Source organism: Prunus mume, linkage group LG1 (genome assembly GCF_029339155.1).
Source record: "Prunus mume cultivar Tortuosa linkage group LG1, ASM2933915v1, whole genome shotgun sequence".
Lineage (NCBI taxonomy): Eukaryota > Viridiplantae > Streptophyta > Magnoliopsida > Rosales > Rosaceae > Prunus > Prunus mume.
Genome location: NC_142698.1, coordinates 10885805 through 10907041, shown reverse-complemented (window position 1 = coordinate 10907041; position 21237 = coordinate 10885805). Strand labels below are relative to the sequence as shown.

The 21237-nt window shown below is 35.0% G+C and overlaps 2 protein-coding genes and 1 pseudogene across 3 annotated transcripts; all 3 read right to left on the bottom strand.

The window, feature by feature from the left end:
- Nucleotides 1-752: 752 nt before the first annotated feature.
- HKL3 (hexokinase-like 3) lies at nt 753-3852 on the bottom strand. Its single transcript, XM_089055592.1, has 9 exons — nt 3501-3852; nt 3233-3383; nt 2680-2856; nt 2445-2519; nt 2188-2343; nt 2014-2112; nt 1807-1937; nt 1471-1552; nt 753-1355 (listed from the first exon to the last, which is right to left on the bottom strand). The coding sequence occupies exons 1-9, from the start codon at nt 3776-3778 to the stop codon at nt 930-932; spliced, it is 1575 nt and encodes a 524-aa protein (XP_088911718.1). The 5' UTR covers nt 3779-3852; the 3' UTR covers nt 753-929.
- Nucleotides 3853-8424: 4572 nt separating this feature from the next.
- Nucleotides 8425-10934, bottom strand: LOC103335646 (transcription factor bHLH25-like; annotated as a pseudogene). The gene is made up of 5 exons (XR_016123748.1): nt 10800-10934; nt 10436-10533; nt 9650-10249; nt 9053-9425; nt 8425-8929 (listed from the first exon to the last, which is right to left on the bottom strand). The product of XR_016123748.1 is annotated as a transcription factor bHLH25-like (transcript).
- A 7875-nt stretch (nt 10935-18809) lies between these two features.
- On the bottom strand, nt 18810-21237 carry LOC103335635 (transcription factor bHLH18). The gene is made up of 5 exons (XM_008238654.3): nt 20996-21237; nt 20809-20895; nt 20100-20714; nt 19560-19934; nt 18810-19256 (listed from the first exon to the last, which is right to left on the bottom strand). Exons 2-5 carry the CDS (start codon nt 20842-20844, stop codon nt 19182-19184), a joined length of 1101 nt encoding a protein of 366 aa, XP_008236876.2. The 5' UTR covers nt 20845-20895; nt 20996-21237; the 3' UTR covers nt 18810-19181.

Below are 21237 nucleotides of genomic sequence, written 5' to 3'. Positions count from 1 at the left end.
TCAAAATAATTCATAGTGAAGATACTTTGAAGAAAATCCCAAATGGAATTGGAGCCTGTTGGCACCCATCCATCCATATACAGGTTTTTAAGAGGCATTTGTTTGTATGTCTGTCTTCATGTGTAGGAGCTTCCAATACAAATCTGAAAGAATTCCTTCTGTTGCTTCTATGAATTGGACAGTTCTTATTTCTTGGCCTAGTTGACAAAATAACAGGTTTACAGGATTCTTTTTGTTCATGAGTCACTTTCATTTTTTATTTCTTGTCTTGCTTGTAATCGTTTCTAACAAGTGGGGGGCATTGGACCTTTTTTTTTTTTTTTTGGTGTGCAATTCTAAATTGTAATACTGTCAAACTGCAGTTTACCATTTTGCTTGTAATGTTCTATGTTTCCTGTGTTCTGCAATTGGTATTTTTTGGGTCCAAGGAACACCTTGTACTCTCAGAAATATTTTTGCAGAAATATTTCTGCTGAAGTATGGCTCTGGTTTGCTTCTCTGCAGTGCCTAATATTTGGTATGGCCAAGATGGTTTTACAAGAATTGGCCTTCTAATTCCTGATAATCAAGCATCATTTGCATTTGGTAAGGAATTAGAAAGTACATATTTAAGCAATAATCCAGATGAATCAAAAGGCATAATTGGTGTTTTGAAGTTTCAAAAGCTGCATTCTTATTAGTAGAAACCAAAGCATGCATCCAACTACTTCTGCAAGAGACAATGTGTTACAAAAACTGCAATCTTATTACCAAACTTGAACATGGCAAGCTGTTGAATATGTTTCCTTAAAAGCTTTTTGTACAGGTCTTCCGGAAGTGATCTAGAGCTAATCCGCGAATTAGACTCAACAAAGAAAAAGATTATAAGAATAAGCTGACAAAAAAAGTTTGGCTGTTATAAAATGCCAAAAATAAATGTAGCAGTAAATTCAGGTATCAGCATCAGGATCCGGATCATGATCATAATCATTATTATCTGAATCAGGATCCGGATCATGATCATGATCATCGTTATCATTATCAGGATCAGGTTCGTCATTCTGCATGTCCATTTGGGATGCAGCAAGAAATAGGGCTCCAGTTCCTGAACCACCATGAGAATGTTCAATGACAACGTTGTCTGATAGGTCATTCCCAAGCATTTCCCAGACACTGCTGTTGAGGTAATTTCTGAAGACACGGTAGTGCTCATAAAGCCCGCCTTCCACGGTAACTACACTTTTCTTGTTTTCGATTCTCCCTAGCTTCTTTATTATCCCAAGAATTCCAGCTCCAGCAAGACGAGCTCCACGTTCTGCAATGATGTCACAAACCTCGGAAACAACCTCCCTCACCCTTGGAGAAGTACTAGTGATCTGGTAGTGATGGAGAATAAGAGTTAAGTATTTTGCATATCAGTAAGATTGAAGACTAGTTCAGGTAATTTCTACGCAGTTACTGTTTTAGTACTTCATTGTGAAGACACCTTACCCCAAAAACTTTCGTAAGTTTTTCACCAACAATTTCATGATCGTCCGATGCATCTTGATGCATAGCCGCCATATCAGGTGAGCTAGATGAAATGACAAGGGACATATTAGTAGCAGCTGAAAATGATTCTCTTGGGTCCAATGTTGCCAAAATAAGTATAAATCTGCTGCAAATTTTAACCACAGTATTACATCATTTCTTTCACTATGTCTATTTGATTTAAACCAGCAGTTAGTCAAATTAAGATGCTAACTAAAATCAATGCATAATTTTTGGAACGGTCACAAATTCAACATTGCTACTAAAAGCACATGCACATTAGACTTTGTTCTGCACCTCAATTGGTAAGGAGTCATGAGTTTTGAAGGCACATGGTCTCCAAATAATGCTGTTTCCTGGGCCATCTTCAGTAATACTCTTCTCACAATTTCACCCAGATACATTCCTGAAATCAGCTTCTCGAATCTCTGATACAAAACAGGATTAGCGAAGAAGCAGAGAAGTCATGTGTTTCGATAGATTGGAGTACAAGGGTTTCCTTACCCGCCGTCCAGGATTTGAGCTCTCAGCATCTAAACAAGTATCAAAGATGGTTATTGGAAGATGAGGAGAACTGAAATCTCCCCACTGTGTGCTAATTACCTGCAAAACTAAGCAGATAATTTAATTATTCTGTTCACTTCTATGCACTAAGCAACTACAATAGACACTAATTACCATCTCTCCTAACTTAGGTGATGGACCATGCCACTGGAGAGCTGCATCTTCTGGCTCTACATAAGCAGCATCTGTGCCCATTGCTAGAGTAACCGCAGCCACGCTTTCTTTGTTATAGTATCTACCTCCTGCCAAATTTCCTACTGTATCATCAACCTGCTCAAGAAGATACATAGCCTAATCAATTGTAAGGAATCACTTTGTTGTACTAGAATCAGGCAAAAATGGAAGTCACATTAACCAAGGGAGCTGCTTACCATTGCATAAACGCGCACGTTCACTCCATGTTCCTCAAGGGCTTGGTTGAAGTCACTCACCAACTTCTTTCCAACCTGATCACATTGCATAATTGTAGATATATTGGTGGTTAAAATCTCTGCAATTGCCATGATCAATTGCAATGGAAATGTTTACACAATTTTAAACTTGAGCAGTTATTTTTGCGGATTCATTGAGTGTAAAGTACCAAGAAATGGCTAAATAGAACTTAACTTTGCTATCAGCTGAAAAACTTTTCCATTTGATTGCAGTTCCGTGGGAAACAACAGCTTGATCGACGGGACATGACACTATACAACCCAATTTGTTCCCCTCTGCTGAGTCCACTTGACCGTCTGGATGTTCTGAAATAAACTTCCCTAGCTCCACAGCAACAAAATCAAACAGTTCCTGTTTAACCAGAAAACCTCAGATGCATCTCTTTCCACTACAGTCCATAAACGCATTTTGATCTTGTTCAAGTTTTAAACTCTAAATGTAAAATAATTGTGACAATGCATGATCTTACTTGGTTGAACTTGAAACCAATGCATACATCTACATGTACATAAGTCATTAGCCACACACTCCCTCTACTCCAAAAGAAGGTGTTCAGATCCTCTGCACATGTTTTGATGTTGATACCGCACTTATATCAAAAACTACGTTGTTTCCCCTAAGAGCTAAACCCTAAACTCTATACTTTAAAATGACATCGTAACAATTAAATTTTCCCCAAAAGAAGAAATGATCCTTGAAGCTGAAGCTGCTGCTGCAAAAAACTTACCTTAGAAGTAGCAGCCATGAGATTGGAGGGGATGGGAATCTCCTCCCTATACAAATCTGAAATGGGTTTGTTCTTCCCTCCAAGTCTGGCACACAAGATCAAGAAGTTTGTTCCTCGCAAATTCACTCCATAATAAAACCCTTCCTCATCTCTGCCACCACACCACAACACAACATATCCCAAATCAAAATTCAACAAAAACCAGTACTTAACAATCCATGTGAGCAAATGAGGCTTGAATAAATGAAGTAAAAAGTAGCTAGCCTACCCGGAGGGGAGGGGAGCAACATACGAAACGAGCATGTTGAGAGTTGTGATGGTTCCACTGGAGGCAAGGCAAGCTTTAATGTCAGAGACCAAGGCATTTGACACCAGCCACAGCTTTGGCACTGGCGTGGCACAGTCCCTTGCAAATTTGCGTAGTATTTTTTGTGTTTCTCTCCATTGCCTCTGTTTCTTCCGCTTCCACTGTCTCAGTAATGCCGCTGCCACTACCACCGTGGCAGTTGCCGTCAATGCTGCCGCCACCACCACCTCCTTCCTCATTTTTATTGTCTCTCCGATGCCAATATGTGCGCATCAATCACCAACGTGCAAAATAATATTGGCTTTGCTATACGTTTATTTTTCTCCTGATGATATGTTGGTTCGGAATAACAGAAACCGTTATTTGTGCAGTGAGGAACGAGTATTATGGAGGGGAGGGAATAAGATGCATTGATTGTGTTGGAAGGTCTTAATTAATTCAAGATATAGCACTTGAGATCTTCAAATGATATTGAAATTATATAGTCATGTCCTAACCTATGGTGTCACAGGCTTCACCAAAAATCAATGTGACAAAAATATCTCTAAGACAACCACATATAAGCTAAAAATAAACTAAAAAGACTTTATGACGCGTAATTAAGAAAAAAAAAAATCCTCCTCCATCACTATTACCGTAGAAAATAATCTCATGATACTAATGATATCATCGCAATATGACGTAGATATTGTCCCATTATATCAATTGCAAATGGTTTCATACAATTTTGATGACATACATAAAATATGAATATTGTGTCGATAACCGATTTGCTAGTTTTAGTGATAATGTTATTTGAGAATATTTTGGGTGTTTTTGAAACTCCCTTATTAATATAGTTACTTTAGAAATTTTTTTTAAAAAAAACTTCAGTATTATTTACGTCGTTACTCAATTTACTCTTTTGAAATCGGGGTTTAGTATAGTCCAATTAATTCAAGTCCATGGATTGTAAGTTCTAAGCTGGCTGGACTGGGTCCTTCGTTTGCTCCCAAGCTATGTACCTTGCAAATTGCAGTTGGGCATTCCTGTAACTGGGTGGCCTAATTAAATTCAATTTGGGCTACTGGAAGGCCTAAAAGAGTTTGATATGTAACCAAGTCCAAATCAACTGTAAATAAAAGGTGAAATTGTTTGCTTGTTTTGTTTTTGTTTTTGTTTTTTTTTCATAAGTAATATTGGGAAAGGAAAATCGAACCCAGGATCTCATGTGATAAATAATCTTAACCGTTTAAGCTATAATTCCGTTGCTTCGAATCATTTGTTAACAAGTCTTTGTTAGTCCTACTTGGCATATTAAAGGCTGTTCTCATAAACCCTTTACAAGGTGTCATAGGTTTGGCCTCTAACAAAATCTGTGTTTGTTTTGCTGTAGCTTGTTTTTTCTTCTATTGTTGCTGTGGCTGCTTCAGTTTAGCAGTAGCTTGTTTTTCTCCTTTCTTTGTTGGCTGTTGGTAGCTTTACTTCTCATTTGTGGCTGTAGGTAGCCTAGTCCTATGTTTGTACTTCTCTTTCGTTTGGAATGAAAGTACCCTTGACCCAAAAAAAAAAAAAAAAAAAGTTAATTTTTCAATTCGATAAAAAAGAGAGAGTTGATTTTTCAATAATATAATAATAACAATCTGACCATTGAAGCTGGAAAACCGACCTGTCCATGAAACATACTTATTTCGATTTTCTACTAGTTATTTGTTCGACAAGCTTTAGTGGTTGTGAGCCCCCAAAATTAGAAATGTGTGTTTACATGGAACAACATAGTCGTGTACGAAAAGCTGCCACAAGTCAAAGTTTTTGTGCTAATCATCATGATGGTGATTCCTTTGTATCTTCGTAAAGGAAGTCTTGGATGATTTTACACTTTTGCTCTCACCTATATAATGTTAATCAATAAATATTATAATTTCTTTTGGTTTTTTTCTTCTTTGACTCTAGCAAATGTTGTTTGGTTCGTTTCTAGATGAAAGGAAACTGAAAGTGAAACAATATTTTATTGAAGAACATCAAAATCAAGGAGAAGGGCCCTTCGGAGCCGTCACCTTCAAGGCAAAAGAATATTGTATGGAAGAATTTATCGTTGTGTTTATTTATTCATTATATAATGATTTATGCAACAAATGATGCGCTACTTTGATTGAAAATTTATTTTATGAAATATACAAATAGTGATGATAGCTTGGTTTTAATGTGAAAGGATTGGACTCATGCATTCTTTAATTTACAAAATAAAATTGGGTTAATCGATGAACCAGACGGTTTAGTTTGGATTGATTTGATGTTTTTAATTTCTATCTCTTTGTATCATCCAGGTTGGATCGAACATGATTCAGATGTGGTTTGAAATTTGCCAGTGATCGAGAGAACTGAATCAAATTAGTCCTCATATAAAAGCCAAAATTTTCCATATATATCAAAATTTTATAACTGCATCAGCCACCCTTTTACCATTCTCTTCTCTCGTTTTCTCACGCTCTCATCTTCCTGTATTTCTCGTGTCTTCAACTGCGCCTTGATGATGCCTCAACCCTCCTCGCTGATATAATCTATAATCATATCTAACTTGGATCCAATTAAATGTGAGATATGCTCACAATTGGACTTGCTGCTTTGCTAACCTTGCCTCATCACTACAACCTTAAAGGGCTAGGGAGGGTCGAACTGACCCGTGTCCAACCCTATTACAAAGTGTGGCAATTCGAAGAGACATGATTAAAAATGAATTAGATTAGTATTAAGTCATTTTATGTGGTTAATTATGTATGTATGTTAGATTAAAGTTGAATAACATTAGATATATATAAGTCTTAAACAAAAATAACATGTTATGACTCAGATAGCACAAAAAAGTCAAAAAGTTGCATCAAAGATTGATGCTTTGTTAATCTTCTGTGTTTTTTTTAATGACAGTAGCTGTCATTTTACTCTTTACGACAATAGATGAACTACTACTCAAGTGTGAAACCTAAGAAAAAGTGATCGACGACAAAAAGACACTTTCACGATTAATTATACCTAATTTTTTGGTGTGTGTGTGTGTTTTATTTTCTCTGTAGACTGTAGACTGTAGACTGTAGACTGTATGTATGAGCCTTCAATAATTAAGGCTTCTTCTACTACCCTATAAGCTCACCGACTAATAGTGGGACCATTTGGGTCAGAAGTCCAACAAAGTCCGAGAACTTGGTTGGAGAAGAAGCTGATTGAATTTCGAAGCCTTTATCCAGTGAACACGTATTGGCCTTTGACCATATACAAAACCTTGTTTTCAAATGCCGTATATGGCACTTCGGTGGTGTATTGGGTTGGCTTTGCTTCATCTACCCCCATTGAAGGACATCAAAGTTTTTTGTTTGAAAAGTAATTAGGGCAGCATATTCTTCAGCTGGACTTTTGTTTTGTTTTTTTCCCCTTGTTCTTCATCATCTAGATGGCAGTGCAATCTTGATTGTCCTCATTTCTTACAATTCATACGAAGAGCTTGTGCTTAGTGAAATTGATAGTAGATAAGGTGAAGAAAATAATTAACCGATAGGTTCTTTTTTCAATAGATAGTCAAACATGTTTTAAGCCTTTTAAGTCGAATTGCACATTTAAATATAAATTTTTTATTAAAATGTGAGTATCCAACTCAAATTCAATTATGAATGTGCAAATAGGCCCAAAATCATTTTAAGTAGTACTTATTCAAGACTTCAATTGTTCAATGTGACATATTGTCAATATTATTATTGAACAGGGAATATCGTGGTGAACCTTAATAAAGATGAGAACTTATTAATGATTCGATTGGGATGCACTCTTGTGTCCTAATCGTTGCATCTCACTATCATGTTGGTTACTAAAAAAAAGTAAAGCATCTTATAGTTGTAACTTAGATAAGATAATATTATAGATGATGATGCAAGTCCCAATCTCCGGAGCCGAGCATATCAGATAGTTTATATCAACAAGTCAATAAATATTTGAAATTTGTTTCTTATTAGCATTTGGTGGCTCCCATCAAGTGTTCATTATTTGCTCAGCAGTTTGAAAGAGTCACCAACTTCCCATCTGATCCGTCTCAGAATATGCAATCTGTCTACCAAGTTAGAGGAGATGGTATTCCAATTAATAATCTAAGCTTTTAGTTATTTATATCTAATTAGCAATTAAATTTCTTAAATACTTGAAGATCTTTGCATTTAATAAATGGAAGAGGTTTGTGAGTGAAATCTTATTCTTAAAAAATAAATCGAAGAGGTTTGAACCTAAAGACAGCAAGAATGTATCCAGAAGAAGACAAACTGGGCAGATCACATAATCTCTGGTGGGACTAAGGTTGTCCCCTACCTAAACAATAATTGATCGTATCATATTATTTAAATGGTCCCTCTGCAACCCTATAAAACGGGAGAGAGACAACATAAATCTTCAATGGTAATTATGAATTCTTTTGCTGAGAACTCTACAAATTTCCTTACAATATGAAGTTACATTTCTAAATTGACTGTCAAGAATTTTTTGCAAGCTCTACTTCTGACTTTTAGGCGTTTCATCCCGTCTTTTTCTTACAAAGACAGTTTTGTTGTTTTTGGTTGGGGTGGTTTTACAATGACTTTTTGTAGTGATTCATTTAGAATAATATAAGGGTTATTCAAAACCTAAATATATTTTAATTCGACTAGTTAGTCATTGGTCTAGTCTAGTCTAGTGGTATTTGCCTCAACTAAGTTGGAGGAGGTTTCAGGTTTTGGCTCACATTAATGACGATAATAATGTGTGTATATATTTGTGATGAGTTTGATACTTGGTCGTGTTTAACCCCACTGTAAGATGAAAACTAAAACTAAAATCCGATTGTTTTTTGGTCGACAAAGAAAACTTGTCAATAGAATATCAAAGTGAGATATGGGCCATGGAATGAAGAATATCCACCAAAGAAACAACAATCAATCATTAAGTCACAAAATACAAAGGAAGTTTACACAAAACCCCTCGGAAAAAAAAAAAAAAAAAACCGCAGCTAGGTTTTCATATATAACAGGAGGGTAAACTGAACGTGGTCAACGGGTCAACCACGCAAAAATCACCAAAAAACCGTCCTGCAAAATAAAACCAGGCTCGCAACAAAAACAAAGCCATGGCAATGGCTAATATTTCATGCTTTACAGAGAGGGTTTGCTTCCTTCAAAAGGTCATGAAAACCAGAAAAAAAAGAAAAAAAAGAAAAGACATGCATAAGAAAACTGTCAATAAAATTAATTTATTCCTATTTATCTTCCAGCTTCTAGATCGAGCTCTAAAGCACAAAGCGAACTTCAAAACTTCCGATTTGCTGGTCACACAAACTTGAGCAATGACTGTCTCAGGTTTTTCACAAGATCCTTCACTGTCATGCTGAATTCAGCGTCCATCTGTAATTAAGAAATAGCAAGTTTCATTAATTAGGCCTTTACATAAAATCAAACATTAATTTCTTCTAGAAGAAATAATATCATGTTAATTTAAGTACTTAGTGAATAGGTGTTGAAATATACCTGAGCAATTACAGTGATATCAAGAGTTGAATTTGCCAAAGGGCAAGACACTGCTGTTAACAATGGTGAGATCAAGGCTCTCTATTTCGCTTAGTATTTTTGCCAAACATCCTTTGGTTTTCTCACAATGGACTCGTATGAGAACCTCCTTGTCTGACACCCTTGCTTCAATTTCGGGGAGTGGCTGGTCGGAGCAGCTCTCAAAGTTCTCATCCGATGAAGATATATCATCATCTGCAGAGTACTGAGTCCTCTTCACAAACACCACTGCTTCTACGGTTTTCTTAACCGCTTGTTCCTCCAGCATCCTCGTACGTTCTTGAAGATGCTTCACGTACTTGATCGCATCTCCAAGGACTGAAGCTTTGTCCATCTGAAATTTTGCGTAAAGGGGTCATTGAGAAAGTTGGCTACACTTCAATAAACTTACTGGAATTGTTCTATTGCAAGACGTTACACCGTCAATCTGAACCGTCTAGTAGACAAAAGCTTACTTTATAATTCAGATTTAACGTTTTTACAACATAATATGTCAAGCTATCTAACAAGGGAACATATTATGCATTGAATTATAGAAACAATTAATTAAGTACGTACCTTCTTTAAGCCTGGAACTAAGGCAGATAGAGCTATGAACCGCTGGCTGAGTTTTTCTCTGCGCTTTCTCTCAGCGAGAACATGATCTTGAGCATGTAAAGGACTCCTAGTGACTGTAGCTGCCCTCTTGATCCCTTGTTCATGTCTCGGTGAACAAGTTTGGGGGTCATAGGAACCTTGGGAAATCAAAGTTGTAAGGTTCAATTTCCCATTGGAATATTCCACCTCATTCTTTGGCTTCATTGTGTTGTCTAGATTACCATAGAACTGCTGAGAACTGGTTGGGGGTGATGAGTTGGAGTTATCAAAAGAAATTAGATGTGAGGAGGAAGAAGAAGCAGCCTTGGCCATAAATGTGTGGTCAGAGGTGCAAGGGTTCCAAGTAGTGTGGTTCTTAGGCTGTTTTGCTGGCCTTTCGTGAGTGCCGGCCTGATGAGATGTTTCGATGGATGCGTTGTTGAAGTTGTGTGTGGCTTTAGGGGTGAAATTCGGGTAAGACGAGTAGCTCTCAGAAGAAAAAGACTGGAAATTGAGATCATCAAGTGAGTAGTCCAGAGAGTTCATTTCATATTGATGGATAAAAGTAGGATCCTCCATCTCCTATATAAAATAAAAAATAAAAACTAGAAGCATTAATATAGAGCTACCACAGATTATGAAGAACTCACTGCTAAAGTTTTATTTATTTATTTTGGTATTTTAAATTTCTTAGTGAAAGTCTCTTCATGTTAAGGGATATGAATTCAGATGTATATATAAATTTGCATAAATAGAAGCCAGACTTACCAAATCAGATACCCATTTTGCTGATGAAATCATGTCCATTTGAACACCTGCTTTCTTTCCTTGGAGTGGATCGGAATTGGCAGCACCTTTTGATTAGACTAAACAAGACAGTAAAATCTTAGTTATACTTCTTCTTTCTTGATCAAAATAAAGGAATAAAGATATCATGGAAGACTGATATGTAGACTAAACATTCACATGCTTGATTAAATTGAGGAAGAAGAAATCCAAATCTGAAAAACCAGCTTTTGTCATAAAACCTTAAAAACAAGTGGAGGGAAGAAATTAAGAGTGGAAACCTCAAAGAAACTCCTTGGAATTTGGAAAAAAACAGGAAAAGGAGAGTTGAAAGTTGAAAGCTCACCTTAATAAGACTTGAGAAGAGAGAAGACCCAAGGGTTGTTTTCCAATTCGCAGGAAAGACGAGTTTGCAGTGTTTTATAGGTGTACGAACGCGCTCCACTCCACACTGATCAGCAGATGACTAAAGAGAAAAGGGTAGCAAAGAAAAATTGTACGTAGCAGCAGATCCAAAATTAATTTACTATTAAGTTTAGTGCACGTGTGAAAATGGTGTCCGCATTCTGATGAATGGACACTATTCATTTGGAGGCTTTCTTCTCTTGGTCAAAGTGTGAACACTGCTCATTTCTAATAACTTATAGGCTTTAATGTCAAAAATGGTCTGAGTGGTTGATCCATTATGCTAATTTAGGTGCCGTTTAATAACTATTTCTTTTTTTCTTTTTTTTGAAAATTGAAAATCGAAAATATACATAGTAACATATTTTGTTTTGTGTTTTTATAAAAGTAAAAACTAGTTTTCAAAATCATATTATATTTTTTTTAAAACAACTTGAAAGTGTTTTCAATTTTCGTTTTCATTTTGTTTACCCTCCTTTCTCATTTACCAAGTTTAAATTACCACACATACATTGTACTCAAGTTACCAAAACTCAATATTTGGGACATCCCAACTTGGACTTGACTACTCGACTTTTGTGTTGGACCCTCGTATGAGCTTTAGGACTTTCAGGTTTAAAATTCATCAAACATTTCGGAGTCCAAAAAATTCATCAAAAAATGATACGAACTCTTTGTAACATGCACTTTCATTCTTTGATCTCAAATTCACAATTTGACCTAAAAAAGAATTTCATTTTCAAGTTCCCCATGAACAGAATGAAACTGAAATCAGTTACGAAACAAGTTTTAAACATATTACGAACTCTTTATAACATGCACTTTCATTCTATGATCTCAAATTCACAATTTGACCTAAAAATAAATTTCATTTTCAAGTTCCCCATAAAACAGAATGAAACTAAAATCAGTTACCAAACAAGTTTTAAACATTTTTTTTAGTACGAAACTTTTATATCAATTTTTGTTAAAATGGTTACCAAAAAAGATTCCTGTTTTCATTTAAAAAAAGAAACTGAAATTTTATCAAACTGCCCTTTAGTATGAGTGTTTTTAATGTAGCCCATTAAATTTTTGTGGTTTATCCAGTCATCCAATCTTGTCTATTTTGTTAAATTACCATTAAATTTTTTTTAAAAAAAAGTTTTAAAATTAATGAGAAAATCTCTAATTGTTTAAGGAAATTATAAATTTCAGTTTAGAAATAAAAGAAAAAGGAAAAAAGAAAAATGGAAGCCCACTAGCCTCATACACCCTGCCCTCGCTCTCAACCCGCCACGACCACCCCAAAAGTATGAGCCAGCTGAGCTACCACCCCATTCTCTCAACCAGTGGCGATTCCAAGATTCAAATGTCGGCTGGGCAAAACTTACATACTAAACTTGATGGTTTGAGTGAATTTCATTAATAAACATAAAAAGATACACCTAATTAGGGGACGTAATGAGCTTTACCTTCAAATGCATCTCTATCTATAAATAAAAGTTAAACAAATACAAAAACTAAAACTAGATGGCGTAATCCTAAATCACGTTAAACTAATTCTCATAATATCATCGATGCATTTAATCAAATATCTCAACAATACCAAAAACGAATCAAACATCTCAACCGAATTTCTAAAATCAAAGCCTAATTTAATTTCAACAAAATTTCCAAATTATAATTAATTCCTAATTAAACCTAGGATACTTAATTTCAAATTAAAAGAAAAAAAAATCCTCATGTTACCGTGTATGTGAGTTCCCCCCTTCCTAAATTTGGTAAAAGAAAAAAATTTCTCAATGAGTAAAATTATTGACATTTAAGCCTTACTTATTATTATATTAGTTTTGTTTAGGCACATGAGAAAATGGGGTGAAAGTTTGAAAATTGGTTGAGGTTTCACTATAGGCACTAGGCAGCTTTTGGCGGCGACAAGCTTGGTTCTAATTCCACACGAGCTCGATGGTAGCCATTTCCATATTTTCACCCTTTCATATAATAATTTTTTTTGGGTCAAGCCATTCCATTTCCTCTTCCAATAATCTTGCTCATGATGGTCATCAATCACATCATGCTCACGTACTTGATGACTATCTAACAAAAGGGTAGATAGATAATCCAATGGTACCTTGGAACTTGTTATATATATATATATATATATATAGGTTTAGATTAGTGAAATATAATCTGAAGTGGGGCTTACAAGGAGTGTTCTTCAAATAAGTTTATTTGAGGGATCCTTCAATGGAAGCTCTATATATATATATATATATATATATATATATATATATATATAAAATAAAGGAATGAATGATAGTGGTTTCAATTAAAAGGGGATAATGGAAAACCCGAAAAAAAAGGATATATTCTAAGGTGTACGATCTGATTGAAAGATTTAGCAGTTTTAACTTAAGCTTAGGATCAAACTAAATAATTGAGCATCGATTCTGTTCTTTCTTTTATGTCATTTGCTGGATGATGACTCGGGCAACATTTTGAAGCAATGACTTGCAGATTTCCTTAATTTATTCAGTACTATATATGGCTGTTTTGGCTGTATTTAACAACCGAGGTGATGACTTGAACCATGCACGTCTATGCCTTAAGCATCATGCTATTAGAAAATTTAAAACTTCAGCACTCGTAGTGATTGATTTTGAACCTATAAACATAGATTAGCGTTGCTATTAATCAAGTGTAAGAGCTTTCGAGCTACATCATTAGCATTAACTCGTGAGATACTTCTAGAATGACTACTTTTTATATTAGTATCTTTTATATATATGTACGGAAGAAGAAATATATATGGGAAACACAAAATGGAAATAAGAAAAAAACTTGCAGGACGAAAATACTGACTAATTTGGTCGGTGGACACTCACGTATAAACACAAACTAATTAAGTTGGTGTAGCTTCACATTGGAGGACTCCTTCAACTATGGACCAACAATTAGTGCTGACTACTTTTAACCCAAATTTAAATCGTATATAGTGATCACTAATTATCAGTGTTAATTACGTATATGGTATTCACTTTGTAATTTTCAAAGTGTAACAATTTTAAACATGCTTTATCAGAACAATAGCCTTAAAAGTATATTGGTGCTAAAATTCTATCGCGTTTTTATAAATAAGAAAAAGTATTGGTGCTGGTTTTCATGGCATGTCACGTTCAGATGAAAATGTGTTTGATTGGAATAACACTATTTTGATATAGGTCAACAAGGCACCGCCTTTATTATAAAGAAATACAATAGCCACATTTCGTGTGAGTTACTTCTACTCAAAAATGGACGTACGTACTCTTTTACTTGTTAACTTGTTCATCGAACAGAAATTCAAGTGTTTTGTCTTCCTTTGTGAGCTGCTGTAGCTTTTAGTAGCAAGCAATTGACTTTATTGAAGGATCTCGAAGATCTAATTGGAACCCTTGTTTATGGTTCAATGATGACATTTTTGTCTGAACTGTAATCAACATTGTCCACGTAAATGGAAATTCAAAAGCTGCAAGATATTAATTATAATCCAATGTGCAATAGCACTAGAAACAACAATCGTCAGTTAGGGTTTAGGGTTATTAATTAATTAATAATTATAATATAACTCAAAAAATGATTATGTATATATATAAAAAAGATGAGCTGTTGCGCCGGGAAGGAAGGAAGATTAAAATAAGTACACCAAAACTTGGATTTATCCGAAATTGGGAAGGTATACTTTATCCAGCGGCCCCCATGTGTGCTTTTGAAGGCATAAAGAGAGATGTCAAATCGATCCACGAAGGCTTCGAGATGCAATATATTTTATTTATGAATGACCAATAAGAACTCACGATTCATGGAAAGAGCCGGCAGTAATCACATGATAAACGTGATTGGATTAAATTAACTCTTGTCTTAAGCTACTCATCAAGCTGCTAATTAACAATAGTTATTTTCTCATCGCTCTACTTAACGTTATGTATAATTGATATGTATCTTCCATTTCTTTTTTGTTTTACGCCTCTGTCGTCCAGTCAAGTTTAGCTTTTTCATCAATCACTTTGCTTTCATTGAGGTAACATGTTTTGAAAAGATATCCTCTACTTTTGAAATACAAGGTTGGAAGATATAAAGAATTGGTGGGGTTTGTTGAATTTTGGAGGGTGGGGGGTTCTGGTCTTTCACATAAGAGAATGGGGCCGGGTTGTATTTGGCATGGCATCGGATTGAAAACGAAGTTCACGACTGAAGAAAAACTTTTATTTTCACAACTAAAATGTCCCTACAAGGTCAAGTTTCTCTCTAGATAATGGAAGGCGAAATTGGACTTCGAATGTACGGGTCATTGCTCTAATTTTTTTTAGCACTATTCATGCTCTCTAAGTATATATCCTAAGAGTGTTCAAATATGAATTGAATCATAAGTATAGGGGATCACTTCTCTCCTTGCAGTATAATTTTATATATACTGTTTATTTATATCCGAAATTATGCTGGAAATTAGTTAGTTTTACATGCTGTATATAAATTTTACAGGCTAAAAGCTATCCTTCTTCATAGAACTATCACGTGGTTATAAGAAAGTTTTGTTAATTTTTTTTGGTGGAGTGCACTGGTAAGGACAACAATGTCTCCATTATAATATGGTATAACTATATGGACTTTCAATGAAACTCCTATCAACTATGGCGAAAAAATAGGATCAGATCTGACAACTGAGAGAGCCAAGTTTTTATCTAATAATGGTTGATATAATACACATTATCTATATATATATATGTATATATGTATCTCACTCGTATATGATTTAGTGTCATACGTATACGAAGACCATACGCTTAGCGAATTTCAGGGGATTTGCAAATAATATGTAATCATGCTGCTTATAGATTTGTTTAGTTTAATTACCCCGCTAAGTATAAGGCTCGAAGTAGTCTTCGGATCTCTTTAAATAGTCAGCAATATCTAACCACTTTTAATAATGAAATGATAGACACAGTCTTACATTAATAACTGTTTTTCTTGGGCATTTGTGTTATTATTGCCAGTGCACTGGCAACGGTGTCTAGCTAGCTGCTGCTGCTGCTTGGTAAGGTGTTGAAATGAGGAACATGCATGGACTTTAAAAGGTCAATGCCGATAGATGGATCATCAAAACATATGGGTGGCAATGGGTTGGCTTTGGGTAATCATAAGATTTCAACTTCTTTTTTTCTTTCTGTTTCATTCTAATCAATGATATGTAGTTATAAATTACAATCCTATGATCTCAAAAATTTGTGCCACTTGGTACATTGGATTTGATAACAAACAGTACCTGGGGTATTGGAGCACCAAATAATTAAAAAAGACCCTAGTGGGAGGGAATCTGCAATGGATCTACTTATAAATTATAGTCAGTGTTCTTGGGGATCTCGTAATCCATAGTGTCCCTCAAAAACCGATCAAAATCCTATTTTTGCCGGATACAAGATATTTGATCATGGATTAATAACCCCCTCCCCCTCGTTACCTCTATACAGTTTCTGTTAATTAAGGAATGTGCAGGTTGTTATAATATGTATGAGAAACCAAGGTTTAGGCTAAAATGAGGTTAGGTTAAAGGTTCGATTCTTTCAATATGAGTGAGGAAATGAATTAGAATTAGGTTATAGTTAACGGAAGGGTTATTTATCCATGATAAAATATGATAAAAGCTTTTCGCTTTCCATTACACCTCTCATAACATGGTTGTACGATTGTTATAATTTGAATACAATTTATGTTAAAACTTAGGAAAATTGAAAATTTGTTTAGTCATTTGATTATTCCTTTTTTGTTCTAGTTTTGTCTAACGAATGTGTTTTTATTATTATAAACTTTTAGATGATCAAACAATTTCATATCTTGATTATTTTTTTGTAGGATGATCCTTGAAGGGAGATCTAAAATATAGGCGGTTTTGATTATTGAAATTGCATTGTGTGGTAGCCCCTTAAAAAGGATGTTTGCAATTTTTTTCTTATAAAAAATTAAGGACGTCGACATCTTTATTAATATTGAAAATATTGGTTTTGTCTATGGTTTTGCTTGAAAGTGTTCTAAGAGCAGAAATGGTTTTTAAAGCTTTTGATTTCTAAAATCTGCATCTATTTTTACATCTGATATTAGTCTTGTATTTCATTCCTACACATAGTTTCAGACTAAGATTCCATATCGATTTCTTCAAAATGATGGTATCCTGAAGAGAATGATTCTTATTTTCGAATCCAAATCAATACTGTTTGTGCAAATAATCTCGCGGGAGAATATTCGCTTTGTGATTCTTCAACCTTTGATATTCCTTCTCCTTCTTCCTCAATTTCTGTTGGTCAAAGACTCTCTAATGCCTAAGTTAGTTCGATTGAATCTAGGTGAAACAATAGCTAAAAAAGTGTACAGAGATTTCTCTAGGATGAGAACCAAATGACCGGAGCCGTGTATGTAATATATGAAGAGAGGAGAGATGAGTGGCCGGTGGTAGTGGTGGCGTCATAGTACATTATAAGTCACATAATTTGTTGTTGTTGTCTATTAGCTAGGCAATGGACTATTATAAAGCCCCATATAATAAGGGCATGTTTACTTACATGGAAAAGGAATGAGAGGAATGAGAGGAATGAGAGTCATTCCTATTTCTGACCACTCCTTTGTTTACTTGCATGTTGAAAATTAAAAGTGATGCGGGGAGGTGGTATTGGGCAGAGATGAATCGGAATGGACATTTTTCTACCCAAATTGCCCTCATATATTTTGTGAGAACACAAAAAAAAAAAGAAAAAAAAAGTTGATGACATTTTCTTTGAACATAAATATATTTAACTTAATTCTATATATTTAGATATACTAGGAAGTAATAATTAAAATTATAAAATATGATTATTTTTACATATATTAAATTGAATTTATTATTACTATCTAAAAAGTTGGTTTTTTTGTTGTTGTAAAAACAAAGGTTTATTATTAGATTAGAGAACTTTTGTTTTGAATTTTTTATTATATTAGAAAAGTTGTGTAAGTAGTTGAACAATTTGAATTTGTTTTGTAAGGGAATTTTGGTAATTAAATTGGTTTTGATTCCGATTCTTAACAACAGTAAATGATTTTAATGAGAATGTGTTTTGTTTTCATTCCGATTCTTGACAGTTAGTAAAAACCTTTATTGGAATACTTAACTCCGATTCCTAAGGTCGATTCTTAGGAAGAAAAGTTGGAGAAATTCTTCTAGAAAGGTGTTGTAATTCTTTAAAAATTTGTTTGCTACTTTGTGAAAGATTAGATGAAATCTACATCTATCTTTCTCTTTGAAGAAGGTGCACTCTCTCTACTCATTATTAATGTTAACACAGATCTCTTCCTTTCCTCTCAAAATAGTTCATAGCATTGGTAGAATTTTGATTCTGGGCATAAACGACACGTGGATTTGTTTTGGTTTTGGTTTTTAGAGGCCATCAAAGCCTTTGGCATGGTGAGAAGGTGGGAATATCTTAGGGTAAGAGATGGGTTGGCAGGTGGGAGATGGTGGCTTGTATCAGAGAAGCCCTAAACTTGCTCAAGCTAAAAGAGTAAAGGGGTTGCAGAGAAGGGAGACGAAGAAGAAGGGAGAAGAAAGGAAGAGGGGGGAGGGAAAAAAAGGGAGAGAAAAAGGGGCTTTTCCTTCTCATGGATATATTTTCATTTATTATAAGTGTATATTACTATTAAGATTATAAAAAAAATTGTAAATGTATTTAAATTTCTTGTATTTTTGCATATTTTTATTTAATTACACCTTTTTTTTTGGTGATTATACACAATCACATCACTTTTACAAGTTTACCAAATGCTATGACATTGCTTTTTATACTCATGACATTTTTACAAATATAGATTACTAAACATGTAACTGTTTTATTTTACAGTTGATTGTTTATTCTCGCAGCACAACAGAAACAAATTTTTTTTTAAAAGCACATCAATACCAAACTAGCGCTTAAAAATTAAGAAGAGATTTCATTTGAAAAATGAAAACTCAAAAAACTTAGTAATGTCTGGCCGTGGGGTTCCTTGTGATAACAGCAGGTGGGTAAATTCAACGTGGTACCAATAAGTCAACCACGCAAAAATAAGAACAAAAAACCCTCCAGCGAATACACATATAGAAAACCCTCATGAGAAAACAAAGATTTAGCAATGGGCCCAATGGTGGATGGTCCCAAAAATGGAGAGAGCACAGGCATTGGATTTGTCTCGGAAAGGTTGGGAAAAAGAGTAGGTAGAAAAAAAAGGTGGAGAAAGGGGAATTTTTAGCTAATTGGAAAAACAGAATCCTCAGACTATGAAAATGCCCCATGACCTGTCACATGAACTTCAGCAGAGCCACTCGCAAGTTTCTTGCTAGATCCTTCACTGACATATTGAATTGATCCTCCATCTGCAAGACAAATATGCAAACAATTTACTAAATCATTGATGTTAACTTCAAATTACTTTTTTTTATAAAAATGTAATTGTTAACTTCGCTCATACTGGGTACCAATCTAACCATATTGAATTCATATTAATTTGTTTGATATGACCAAATTTTGATCATGTATGATGTATCAATATTGCATCGACAATATATCAGGTACTGTATATTGGTACACAGCATCGAATACTCTTTTCTCAGTGTTTGTGACAAAACAATAAATAAAAATCTTTTCTCAGTGCTATACATGAGTGAAAGGTAGTATACCTGAGCAATAATTGTGATATCTAGAGCGGAATTCCCAAATGGCAAGATACTGCTATTAACCACAGACAGTTGAAGCTTTTCAACTTCGCTTAGTATTTTCACCACAAAGCCTTTCTGTTTCTCACAGTGAATTCGAATCAAAACATCCGTTTCTGAAACTTTTGCTTCAATTTCTGGGAGTGAAGCTTCGTCAGAGTGGCCATCAAAGCTTTCATCGCAGGAAGAGGTGCCATCATCAGCAGAGAGTTGAGACTTCTTCACGAACACCACGGATTCCACGGTTCTCTTCTTGGTTTGTTCCTCAAGCACTTTCACCCTGTCTTGAAGCTGTTTCACATGCTTGATAGCATCTCCAAGAACAGAAGCTTTGTCCATCTAGAGCCAAGAAATTGAAACATCTAAATTAGTAAACATACAGACTCTTCGGAGTCCATTTTTTCTCGCGAGATGTAACTACGAATATAGACCACACATTCAAACAAGAATTCGCTATTAATATGAAATGGGGTTTGATCAACTTCATTGAGAAAAATGTAGTACCTTCTTTAGGCCAGGAACAATGGCAGAAAGAGCTATGAATCTCTCGCTGAGCTTTTCTCTCCGCTTTCTCTCAGCCATTATGTGTTCTTGAGCGTGTGAAGGTGTTCTAGTTATTGAATATGGCCTCTTAGTCCCCTGGCTGCAGTCTTTAATGGAAGACTTGGAAATTAAAGGTGAAAACTGCATATTTATTTGGGATGGAGCCTCATCCTTCGGCTTCAAGGTAGAGTCAAAATTATTACAGAAGTGCTGAGGCTTGGAAGATGGTGAACTCGAGCTCTCGAACGAAAGAATCTGGGAGGAAGAAGAGGAGGGTTTTGGTGAAACATGTTCTGTGATGCCAGAGTTCCAGTTACTAGTCTTGAGCTGTTTAGCTGGCCTCTCAAAGCTGGTCTGAGAAGTCTTATTAATGGATGAACCACCACTTAATGTGGTGGTGGTGGTGGTGGTGGTTTTGGTATTTTGGGTAGTCAAAGTTGGGTAAGATGAATAGCTTTCAGAAGATAAAGATTGCTTGAAATTCTCCCCAAGTGCAGTGGCAATGTCCTGTGCAGTAAACCCTTCATCAAGAGCGTTCAAGTCGCATTGAGGAATGAAATTGTAATCATCGATTCCCTGAAAATTAATTGTAACAAAAAAATATTAACAAAAAAAAAAAAAAAAAAAAAAGGAAAATTGTTCCAAGACAATTAACAACTCAGAACATTACCAATTCAGAGAACCATTTGGCTGATGATATGTCCATATTAATGTGGCTGAGAGCTCCTCTAGTTAGTCAAAGATGGACAATATGATCCTAGAAAGATTAAGAAAACCAAAAAGTCAAAACAAAATTTGGAAGAACGGAACTTAAGGAGCTCTATGGAGTTCACAAGAAGAGAGATATGGAAGCTTACCCTTCTCCTTCCTTGAGTTGGAGAAAGTGATATCCTTGAGCACTTTTATACCAGTTGTACGTCAATTATATTTTCCTATACCTCATGTGAATAAGGCTGGCTTCTCTCTCACGAGTCGTTGACGTGAGGTGAAATCATGGATGGGGCATTAAAAATTTGACAACTTGATCTGGAAATTGATACCGTATCTACAGGAATTATAAAACTAAACTTCGTAATTTGTATGGTTGTCTTTCCCAACG